This window comes from Triticum dicoccoides, chromosome 6B (genome assembly GCF_002162155.2).
Source record: "Triticum dicoccoides isolate Atlit2015 ecotype Zavitan chromosome 6B, WEW_v2.0, whole genome shotgun sequence".
Taxonomy (NCBI): domain Eukaryota; kingdom Viridiplantae; phylum Streptophyta; class Magnoliopsida; order Poales; family Poaceae; genus Triticum; species Triticum dicoccoides.
Genome location: NC_041391.1, coordinates 628,170,095 through 628,182,249, shown reverse-complemented (window position 1 = coordinate 628,182,249; position 12,155 = coordinate 628,170,095). Strand labels below are relative to the sequence as shown.

Sequence of the window (12,155 nt, the reverse complement as noted above, 5' to 3'; positions counted from 1 at the left end):
TTCATTGAATACTTGACTATGGCTTGCCTAGTGTAGTCTACCTTCCCCTGCATACGAATAGTGTCATTTCTATTGTTTGTCTTCAAAACTCCCATATTTTGAAGACTTACATAAAAATCGCCTATTCACCTCCCCCCCCTCTAGTCGATAACCAGCTCTTTCGCAGTGGAAGCACAATTAAATTTTGTCGTGATTCCTAGGTGGATAGGCCTTTGCGTCAAGTTTTCCCTGAGCTACATTTATTTAATACAAGTGAACCATTGTTTGTCCCTCATTATCAAGTCACATGATATCTTAGAGCGTTTTCATGCACCACTTTCAGATCAAGCTTTTGATCAACCCACCGACCTTCAACTCTACATTGGCCAGCGCACCAATAATCAAGCACTAGATACATGGATAGGTCCATGCAATAACAAAAGGTATTCATCAATTAAAATGTATAATTGCCTAAGGACAAGAACATATGCACACATCATTCTCAAATGGTTATGGAATGGTGTTTGCAGGGTCAGACACAAAATATTTTTTTGGTTGTTGCTCCATGATAGGGTTAGTATTTTTTTGGTTGTTGCTCCATGACAGGGTCGGACACAAAAGAAATTTACTCTTCGGCGTGCGGGCAAAGCCATCCAGCAACTTCGGCATGGAGTTCTATGATGAGGGACAGCGCTTCTGGCTCGGCACGTACTTCACCACCGACGAGGCCTCGCGTGCTTACATTCGAAGCAAGGAGTCGATGGAAAACATGTAGAAAATTAGCAATTTACTCTCTTGCATCCAACCAGAGTGGAACTATGATTATAGATTTACCATTCTATTCTTTCATTTTTCTAATATTCTGTGCAATAACCGTTGGGCAAGAAATTAAGCTCGGGCGTATTGAACGAAGCTCACACAACAATTGTTCATTAATTTCGCTAGAGGGATACTTTTATAAAAAAGTTTAAACATAATTGCCACTGCTATATAGCACAACTAAATGACAATTCCACACATCGAGCCAAACAATTGAAGTAAACCGCATACGAAATAAATATAGGGGACTTAACCCTAGACTGAAGAATAGGCGCGGCAAAGCGCGCGTCATGCTCTAGTAAGGGAGAAAGGAGAAAGGAAAGGTTACACTAGGGAGAAGGGACAGGGGTGGACACTTGATGGAGAAGAGGTTAGCTCGACCTGTCCATCCATGGGTCGAGCTGGTACATGGCCGGGGTCTGGTCGTCCAGCTGCAAAGCACCATGCAGCTTTGATGCGTACAGGAGTGCTGTGCTCCCATTCCTGCTTTGTGTCGACCGGCACACAGGAGTCTAGACAATAAGTGATCTACATGCCATTTAGCTACTGCTGCTGGCTGTTGCTGAGTAGGACATCGGGTAAGCACTCGAAGTTACTAGGCTCTAGCTGCTTATCCATCCATGGATAGATCGAGTTACGTGCCATGTTTCAGACACAATCGACCGGTGTCCCCGGACAGCAGCAGTCAAAAGTGATCGATGTAAAGTTGGAGGAGTGCCATATATTTGTTGACAGCAGAACTCCACCACATGTGGCCTGGGTCAGGTCAGGTGTACTACGCCTAATCTCTGTCATTACCAGCCTCTAAAGTGGGAGACAACTCCATCCGTACTTCATAGAGTTTATCAACACTACTTAGGTTAGCTACATAGCATACTGCTCCGTCTCCATCAGGTGTAGGCCTAACGTCTGTCATTGTCAACTCCATCCGTACGTCACAGAGTTCGCCAACACTACTCGTCCACTTAGGTTAGGTATTTACGGAGCAGCTAAGTCTTAGTCGACTGAGACTTAGTTATGTCTAATAGTCCAAATTGAGTTCAGTTAGTGTAAAGTTGAGTCACTTATTTTAGAACGGAGGGATTAAAGTTGGTGTAAAATTGAGTCACTTATTTTGGACGGAGGGAGTACTAATATATCACTTGATTAAGTCTCAGTCGACTGAGACCTTGCCACGCCGGCGTCTCCAGGGCATATATTAGCAAGAAGCGATATTCTTGGGGACAACTTGGTTAGAGTAAGCTACACGAAGTTGCGGCACGCACGCTGCTAATAGTATCGATCTTCAGTCGTTCGGCCTCCCAGGACGCCGGAAAAGCGCCGTCTAGGATCGAGCCGGCGCGTACTATAGGCGTGGGGACGATTGCATACCCAGTCGTTGCCCCCGCGTCACCCCCAACTCGGCGTAAACTCGGCGATTCGATCCGAATTTGGCAAAAAAAAACCTGGCGATTTTTCATTCAAATTTGTAAAAAGAAACAGAAAACAAAGGAACTACCCGTAGCCCTAATACGCCGCAGCCGCCGCCTACCTTCTACATGCCGATGAGGTTGTAGAACCGGGTGTAGTCGCCGCCGTCTTCGTCATCATCGCCGTCGTCGCCGTCGCCCTGTGTGTTGGAGCCGCCGCCATCCCGGCTGCACCCCTGACCAGGGACGCCGACGCGCGGGGGGGTTGGGCGGCCCGGGCGCATCCTCCTCGTCGCTGTCGAGGAGACCGACGCCGCCCTCCTCGCGACCGTGGCGCGAGGCCTTGATTTCCTCGTAGGCCCGGCGCAGGCGCGCCACCTACTCGCGGACGTATTCCTCCTTCACCCACTTGAGGGTGGTCTCGTCGGCGACGGCTATCGCCGCAAGCTCGGGGGGCAACCCCGCCTCGGTCTTCGGCCGGACTAGGCGGAGGGAGCGCGGGGAGGGGCAGCCACCCACATTGATGACAAGGGCGCCGCTGTGGGAGCGGCGCCCAAGTGGCGTCTCCTGCGGCTCCGGCTTGATGGGGCGTAGCGCCGGCGACCCGGAGGAGAGCAAACTAGAGCCCGACGACGAGGAGGTCGCTGACCCCATTCGTCGCGGCCTCCAGGAGCTACCACAACGGCGAGAGAAGGACGGGCGCGCCGGGTACCCGAGGCATGCCGTGTTGCCGGTCTCGATGTAGTCGAGGACGGCCTCGAGGGTGCGGTCGGGCACGCCCCACCATTCGCGCCGCCCGTCGGTGTTGTATCGGCCGCGGGGGACGGTGCTGTTGGTAGAGGCGATCTGCTCTTCGCGGCGGCACTCAAAGTACATCGTCCGCAGCGTGTGGCTGTTGGTGGTGTACCTCGGCTCGTTTCGCTTCGCCTCCGGCAGCGACGAGCGGATGCAGGTGATCTCGGCCCGCCGTTCAGCCCCGGTGGGCACCGGGGGTACCAGGACGCCGCCGGCGCTCAACTTCCACGTGCCCGGCACTCGCATGTCTTGGGGCGCTAGATAGTCGGCCTCGTAGAGGAGGCGCGCCTCGGGCTTGTGGAGATGGCGGCGGCCGAAACCGTTCGCCGCCGCGGCATCGCCGGAGTATCGCTCAGACATTGCTCGTCGACGGGGAAGAGGGGGAAGAGTTGATTCTGTGGTGAGTCGAGGCGAGAGAAGACGCGTTGTGTTCACCGGCGGGGAGGTCAGCTTTTATAGCCGAAGATGGGCGGTGAGAATCTGCATGCCGGGCGACGCGTGGCGGGAGCGGGCGGGACGCGCGTCGCGGCGCCTTCACTACACCGCCGTGAGGCATCAATGGAGGTTGACCGGCACGGTAGTACGGCAGCCTTGGCGTTGATTCCCGCAGGAATCGAGGCGATGAGGACGACGAAGCGGCGTGTTGCTGACTCGGCGGGCCCATTCTCGTACGCGTCAAAATCGGTTTCCCCGGTTCCCCCAGCGCGCCGGGTTCGGCCTAGGTCCGCCGCGCCAGTTTCGGCCCGAACCGACGAAAAACGGACTCTTAGGATGTGACTGAGCCGTTTTTTGGGTGTCGGCGTTAAAAGACGGCTTAGGGGCCTGTTGGGTACGTGGCCGGAGGTACTCTAAGTAATCACATACTCCCTCCGTAGTTAGTATAATGTTGAGTCATCTATTTTGGAACAGAGGAAGTAGCATGTAAGCTGTGTCGTAATCTCGTAGTATGTCCCCGGCTAGGTCATAGCCTTCTCTCGCGCGCCTATAAATTGGGCGCTCACGCCGGCCTCAGAGCGCACACACACTCAGTGCTTCAGCTTACCAGGACAAGCACACATACAGATAGGGAGAGTGAGTAGAACGACGGAGAGAGACATCAGATCGAGAGCGATGGCAATTCCTGCTAATGCTGCCGCCTCCTTGAGCTTCCCGGTGATCAACATGGAGAAGCTGGAGACCGAGGAGAGGGGCGCCGCCATGGGGGTCATCGGCGACGCCTGCGAGAACTGGGGCTTCTTCGAGGTGCCACTGCCCCCCACACACATAGAATTCTCTTATAGCAGAGTGATTTATGAACGTAGTGCTTGATGATTCTTGATGTATTTTCTGGACATGATTAACTGACTGTATATGTGTGCAGCTGCTGGCATCTCGCACGAGCTGATGGACGAGGTGGAGCGGGTGAGCAAGGCGCACTACGCGGCGTGCTGGGAGCAGCAGTTCAAGGAGTTCGCGGCGCGGACGCTGGAGGCCGGCGAGAAGGGCGCCGACGTGAAGGACGTGGACTGGGAGAGCACCTTCTTCGTCCGCCACCTTCCCTCCTCCAACCTCGCCGACCTGCCCAACCTCGACCACCACTACAGGTACGCACGCACGCGGGATTACTTAATTAATTAACTACGGCGACTTAGATCACTAAGTATAATAACATAAGAGACCAAGGGATATATATCACCAGCTTCGACAGAAATTATCTAGTTGCAGATTCAACTCCAGTGTGCTTTTTGTTGCCTGCTTGCTTTGCTTTTTACTGCCGAAGCAGCCTATTATTGACCGAACATTTCGCCTTGTACACAAAGTCATTCCTGATGCAGCATGCAGCTAAAAAAATTCCAGCAGATAAGATTGCTTGGGCACATCAGAATCCTAATTAAGAACAGTAGTAACCAACACGACTGGAATCACTTTTTTTAGCAAGTGACACTTGTGTTTGTCTCATAACAAGAGCTGCCTTTTTCGTGTCGTCGTTGCATTTTTCTTTTCTTTTTGAGGCAATCGTGTCGTCGTTGCAGGCAAGTGATGAAGGAATTCGCGTCGGAGATCGAGAAGCTGGCGGAGAAGGTGCTGGACCTTCTGTGCGAGAACCTGGGCCTGGAGCTGGGCTACCTAAAGCGGGCCTTTGCCGGGTCCAGGGGCCCCACGTTCGGCACCAAGGTCAGCAGCTACCCGCCGTGCCCGCGGCCTGACCTGGTCGACGGCCTTCCCGCGCACACCGACGCCGGCGGCGTGATCCTGCTGTTCCAGGACGACCAGGTGAGCGGGCTCCAGCTCCTGAAGGACGGGGCATGGGTGGACGTGTCGCCCATGCGCCACGCCATCGTCGTCAACATCGGCGACCAGCTGGAGGTGATCACCAACGGGCGGTACAAGAGCGTGATGCACCGCGTGCTCACCCGCCCCGACGGCAACCGCATGTCCCTCGCGTCATTCTACAACCCCGGCGCCGACGCCGTCATTTTCCCTGCCCCGGCACTCGTCGAGGAGCTGTCGGAGGAGGAGGCGGAGCGCGCCGGGAGCGCCGTGTACCCGAGGTTCGTGTTCGAGGACTACATGAGCCTGTACTTGCGCCACAAGTTCGAGTCCAAGGAGCCGCGCTTCGAGGCCATGAAGGCGGACGCCGCGCCCATCGCCACCGCGTGACTAGTGGACTGTGCGCGCATAAGTGCATGTGCTCGTACGTGCCAGTACTCAGACAAAAGTATTTTCAGACTTGTGTTGTGGTGTGTACTGTAAGATATTATGCGTGTAATGTTATCTCTGGTGGCATCGCTCTGCATGCCCTAGATATTTTTCTTATTTGCTTTTCTAAAGGGTACTATGTTTCAGCTCGCATTCCTTTTAATTCAAAGGTATGCATCAACTTTTGATTGTTTACCACATGTGCCATGTGGTGATTAAAACCATTCATTCAGTAAAGGACATCAACACCTACAAACATACTCGACATACCATGCTTTGAAAACCTCAATAGCCATACTATTGAGATGATCTACAAGTAGTTAAACAAGCATCGGTTGGAGCATCGCCCCATGCAATACATGCTTGCATCCATCACTACCAGTTCATAGTGTTGGAGGAACCAGACCATCCCACAAAACAAAACAAATAAGATGTCCTAGTCGTCGTACCAATCGCCAGTCAATAGCTCTTCTTGAAAGACACATCAAGTGCCAAGATCCGGAGGGCGCCATCATATTTGTGGACACAAACTCTAGGCCTTCTCCGGCGTTGGATCAGACATCATCAGGATTGGGAGGGACCGGAGAGACCATTCGAAATGCCATCGCCCAACCACCTTGTCGATGTCAACAGGGAACAAAATCCTAAGAAAAATGAGACAAACGAGTCCCAGTCCTCTTACCCTCGGATGAGGAAGAGGAGGGAGACTAAACAACAACGCGTAGGAAAACTTTAGCAGCGGCGGGTAGGGTTAGGAACCCTGAGGTGAGGCTCCATTTTGGTAGGGATACATCATCGCCTTCCCTGATCACACATGACATAAGATGGTGTTGCATGTCCCCTCATTTGAGCCAATCCATGTTCACTTGATCAACCAAGGCAAGCCCACCAAGCGCCACTGCGCTAGCACCTAATGGCATGACCACATATAAATTGATGAGGTCAACACGATTTAATTTAGTTTATAAGTTAATTAATAGTAAAGAAAAAATTATCCCTTTTATTTTTTTAGAGGTGGTATTATAAAGCAAAACCCTTGTCTAATACACAACATTTTTGGACACACAACATTCTGTATAAGTTTCATGCACATTTTTCAATCAAACTCACGAACATACAAAAAATTACGAACATTTTCCTCAAAACCCGTGAACATTTTTTTATTTTTTTATTTTTTCTCTATAATTCACAAATATTTTAAAAAAAATGTAAATAGTGTTCAAATTCATCAACATGCTTTCAAATTTGTGAATACTTATTCTAAATTCACAAACATAATTAAAAACTATGAAACTCTTGAAACCACAAAACAATTTTTTAAAAATTATAAACATCTTTCAAAATTATAAATATTTTTTTTGTTTTTGCACACTATTTAAAATCTCCGAGAGGTTTTAAATTCAAGGAAATAATTGAAATTGCGAACATTTTTTATATTCGTAATTTAAAAAAATTGGGCCAGACATATTTTGATTATATGATATTTGTTTGGCAACATATGACTTCTATTTTTTCCTTGGTAATTTTATATTAGACATAACTTTTCCATAATTAAGAAACTTGTCGAACCGTACATAAAAAATTGTCTTCTTGCTATCAAATAGGAGAAGGATGAAGCGATACTCGGCTAGCCTACGCACGCTCACAGGGTGCACGTTCTAGTATAGAGTGTGGAATCGGAGCTCCCTATGAGAGCATTAGCACATCTCCAACGCTAGGCCCTTGGGGAGACGCGAGGATTGATTTCATATTGCAATCCCTACCGATTGGCAGTTGCGCTGCGAAAACCCGTCATGAGCTGTGGCATCAACACAAAAGCATGGGTTGTTTACCTTTTCTTTTCTTTCCACAATGACCTTAATGTCTATTTAACATATGCTTTTAGCTCCTCTAAGGAAAATGTATATATTTAGTGTGTGGCGTTGGAGGCTATGGCCCTTTGAAAGTAAATTTATCTCTAAATAGTTTTTCGGCGAGATGATAATGTGGTTAGTGGTACAAATGACAGGTGCTAAAAGTTTATCCTAGTTTATTGGTTCCTCGTAGGTTTTATTAAGATGGTTGAACCCCCACTTCAAAAAGGATAAAAAGACATGGTTTTCTGACTCGAAGCTTTGGTTTTTGCTTTATTTGAGTCATAGGAGAAACACACTACTAAGAGGGGCTAGGTGCTCGAATGAAGGTGTCAAAACATGCTATAGTCATATACCAGCCACCCCACACCTACTACTGCAAATTACAAATATCTCATCGCCTAATGTGCACATGGGCAGCCTACCCTGTGCCCATGGGGTTCAGAGCTAACTATCTGGACACCGCGTGGGCGGGGGCCTCAGGCACCTAGTGCACATGAGATTAGGTGCACCTAGTGCACCTAATTTTGTTTTTGTTTTTAGTTAAACGGTCGAATTATCTTCCGTTTTATGTGAATTATGTCAAAACTATGCTGAAAGCTTGATAGAATTTATCCAGTTTATTCAACTTTGTTTTAAAATGTACGCGAGCAATTTTGGATGGCCAGTTCCCGCAGCACTGTCCGTGCACTGGTCCATACCAGTTTGCGAACAAACACAGTGCCCAATTTGAAGATCAACTTTGGAGATCCCGACCACTCCTTTTTTGTTTCATATCCTATAAAACTGTTATGGTTTATCGACACAGTAGGCATACACAAGAGAAAGCACGCCCAAGTAAATTCCTTGTCTCGATAAAAGAATAATACATGTGCTTTGGTAGGAGGTGTTGTATTTCGACTCTATCTAGTCGATTCTGTTATGCTTAATTAATACATGAGCCACCATGCAAAAAAATAAAATAATAGATGAGCCAATAAATTAGTGTTTATTTTAAAAACGAATAAATCTCATATTTTACTACTACTACTTCTGTCCTGATTTATTGATCCCCTTAGCATTTTGTGCCAAACTTTGATTTTAGATTTAACTAACAATATGTTAATACATGTAACTAAAAATAATATCACAAAAAACTATGTTCAAATACGAATCCAAAGATATAATTTTTGCTAACATACACTATTGTTTACTTAGTTTATTCTATGATCAAAATTTAACACAAAATACCAGAGGACCAATAAACGAGGTAGTAGCTGTTAAGCGCATGGAGTGCACAGGCATGACCGTCATTTCGTGCACGTGAACGCTACAGTATTCCATGACAAAAGGACATCGTATCAGTCATACCCACACAACCATCATCTCACTCACTCACGCATTCATGGATGGGTCGGGGTACTTGGATCATGCAACTGACGTCCATTGGCCCTTTGGGTCCTCTGAGAATTTTCTTGAGCCCCTCGTGAGGAACGGTCCTACTACGAATGGTGCATGGGCCGCCGATCCGCCATTTATCTCATCCCCTCTCCCTTCTTTTAGAGGCGCACGTAGTGCTCTTCTCCCTTTGGCCGTCTTTCTTCCAGCTTTCCCCGAGGATTGATCAATGACAGTAGCATGAGATTATAGAATTTCTCTGAGTTCGAACATCGGAAGGGCTGATTTGTTTCCAAAAAAAGAGAGACGTCGAGAATCTTAGGCTGGTTGGTACAGGGATAAGATGATGAGACTGGCCACCTATATATCTTGCTCGTTCGGTTTCGTTTGGACTTCATTTTAAATGTTTTCTTAAGTTACAATTGCCAAACGTTCAGATTCTTATTCCTGGTGAGGTCTAGTTGGTCATGGCCGGCTGAAAACTTGCAGTTCTTTTTTCAAAAAGGGATTACCCCCGCCTCTGTATCAAACGATGCACACAGCCGTCGACAAAGTGGTCATGTGTTAATGCATGTAGCCGACGTCTCATGATCGGATCACTTCCAATCATCTTCTGCTATAAACAATTTGTTGCAACTGTCTAACAAAAAGATATTGCATATGCTTCAAGGGTGCGGATGCCAAAATTCTATTGTTCTCATCACGTGCTACTACTACTTAATTACTTTCTCGATCCCTATCTGGAATTCCCGCCAAGAAGTTAACAGGAGCACATATGCAAATATTATTTGGATGCGCCTGTAAGACGGCAAAGTTATTCGGCCACTACCATAACATGCAAGTGTTAGCATTTGGCACACAGATAATACAGGACGAAGCTGCCGGGCTTCTTCACAAGAGGAACAATTAATCTAATCCGGAGGGAATCGCGGCTAAGCATTTTGCTTTGTAGGCGATCTTGTTATAGAAACAAGCGAAGAAAATCGTTCTAGTTGCGTTTTTCCTTTTTTTTGAGAAAACATCACGAGGCTTTATTAATTCGTCACAATATTTACAGGGACGGAAGGTAAGTTCCCTGGATGGCCTAACCAGACACGGCGGCCACCACCGAGAGATAAAGCATGCCTCGCTAAGTTATGAGCTTCATAATTGGAGCTCCTAAACTCATTTAAAATTACAAAACTCGAAAGCTGAAGAGTGAGCTATTATTTCATGGACAATTACACCATAGCTTGCAAGATTATCCTTCTGTAAATCTTTCACCACCACTTTGCAATCCGATGCAACTTCGACCCGCCTCAAATATAGATCATCTGCCAGTGCCAGGGCTTCTCTAATGGCTAAAGCTTCAAGGGTCGGCCGATCTACAATGTTGTTGAAGCCAAAAGTTGATGCGCCGATGAACATGCCTTCATGGTTTCTGCAGATCACTCTGATAGAACCGAATCCTTGCCTAGACACAGTTCTAGTTATGTTGGTCGATTATTAAGGTTTGTGTGTGCGATCTGAGAAGGACGCGCGATCTGAGAAGGACGCCGGCGGCAGCCCAGCGGGACGGATTAGATTTGGATTCCCGGCCGTTTGCAAAAGTTTTCTCTGGAAAGCATATGTACATAGAAATATATAGATCACAATCTTAGAAATCTCACGTGCTTATACTTGGCCTTGACCTGCTACCGACTGAAAGGCGGACGTTGGTTCGTAGGAATCGAATATGTTTTTGGACCATCTAGCTGTACAAGTGATCGATTGGCTGGTTGTAGAATATTTGGAATGGTGAATGTCGTGGTTCTAAGTCTGACAGTAGAGTGGGGGGTAGGTATGGAGAGGCAAGGTCCTAGCTATGGAGAGGTTGTAAACACAAGGGATGTACGAGTTCAGGCCCTTCTCGGAAGAAGTAATAGCCCTACGTCTCGGAGCCCGGAGGCGGTCGAGTGGATTATGAGTATATGAGTTACAAGGTGCCGAACACTTCTGCCTGTAGAGGGGGGTGGCTTATATAGAGTGCGCCAGGACCCCAGCAGCCCACGTAGGAGAGGGTTTAAGGTGAGTTAAGTCTGGGACGTTACTGGTAACGCCCCACATAAAGTGTCTTTACTATCATAAAGCCTACTTAATTACAGGCCGTTGCAGTGCAGAGTGCCTCTTGACCTCCTGGTGGTCGAGTGAGTCTTCGTGGTCGAGTCCTTCAAGTCAGTCGAGTGAGTCCCTCGTTGGTCGACTGGAAGGCGACCTCTTCTAAGGGTGTCCTTGGGTAAGGTACTTAGATCAGGTTCATGACCCTACCCTAGGTACATGACCCCATCATTAGCCCCCGAATGGATTGAGGCTTCGAGTGAGGAAGGAGTTGATGTCGTTTTCGATTAACCTTTGCGCTCTGGTCGTGCGTTGTTCTAAACCAAAGAATCTCTTCGTCGATGGTGAGCAACTTGTCTTCAGTCGACTCGATCCATTCTCTTCTTTCGTCGAGTGATCTTTCGGGCTTCGACGATCCCCGAGCGACGAATCGCGGGAAACTCTGCGTCTGACAGACTGATATGCCGTTCGCGGATTCCGCGGGATGCGAAATTTGGGGACGCGCGCCAAGTGGAGCGGACCGCGGCGTTCGGATGGGACGGGACATAGACGCCTCGATCTCCGCGCCGCTTTCTTCGCCACGTATCCCGTCTGCATAACTGTTCCTGGATATGATTAGATCGACCGGGCCCACCTGTCATCCACTCGGAAGGGACTTTATAAATGCGCCCGGCGAGGATTTCTGTACTGTGCCTCAGCATTCTCTCTCTCTCTGCTCCCTTCGTCTCCGTCCAACGCGCTCGCTCTCACCCCCGCACAACTTTCCCTCGCGCATCTCGCCGGCAATCATGGCCAAGGAGAAGACGTCGGCGCTGGAACGTGCGAAGAAGGCGTCGGCGTCGGAGAAGGCAAAGGGGAGATCTACCAGCCGCGGTGGGTCCTCGTCCAGATCCCGCCTGCCGAAGGGCTGGGTCCAAGGAGACTGGATCCAGTCGACCATCACAGAGAAAGACCTCCTCGACATGGCCAACGAGGGCTTGATCCCACATGGAGCTGCGAGGCTCCCGGGGAAGGAGTGGCAGCCCCAGCCAGAAGAGGGTGAGTGTGTGCTCTTGGCCACCCATGTTGATCGTGGATTTTCTTTGCCGCCGAGTATTTTCTTCCGTGGCTTCTTGAACTTCTTCGGAGCGCAGCTCCACCACTTTACCCCAAATTCTATTGCCTATCT

At 48.7% G+C, this 12,155-nt stretch overlaps 1 protein-coding gene across 2 annotated transcripts; it reads left to right on the top strand.

Moving 5' to 3' along the window:
* The first annotated feature begins 4,013 nt into the window (after positions 1 to 4,013).
* Positions 4,014 to 5,876, top strand: LOC119320303 (1-aminocyclopropane-1-carboxylate oxidase 3-like). 2 transcript variants are annotated; one of them, XM_037594416.1, is made up of 3 exons: positions 4,014 to 4,244; positions 4,363 to 4,585; positions 5,015 to 5,876. In XM_037594416.1, the coding sequence occupies exons 2-3, from the start codon at positions 4,386 to 4,388 to the stop codon at positions 5,640 to 5,642; spliced, it is 828 nt and encodes a 275-aa protein (XP_037450313.1). In that variant the 5' UTR covers positions 4,014 to 4,244; positions 4,363 to 4,385; the 3' UTR covers positions 5,643 to 5,876. The 2 variants fall into 2 exon arrangements, with proteins under 2 accessions (XP_037450313.1, XP_037450314.1); XM_037594417.1 differs by having other exon boundaries at positions 4,014 to 4,246; positions 4,358 to 4,585.
* Positions 5,877 to 12,155: the final 6,279 nt, after the last annotated feature.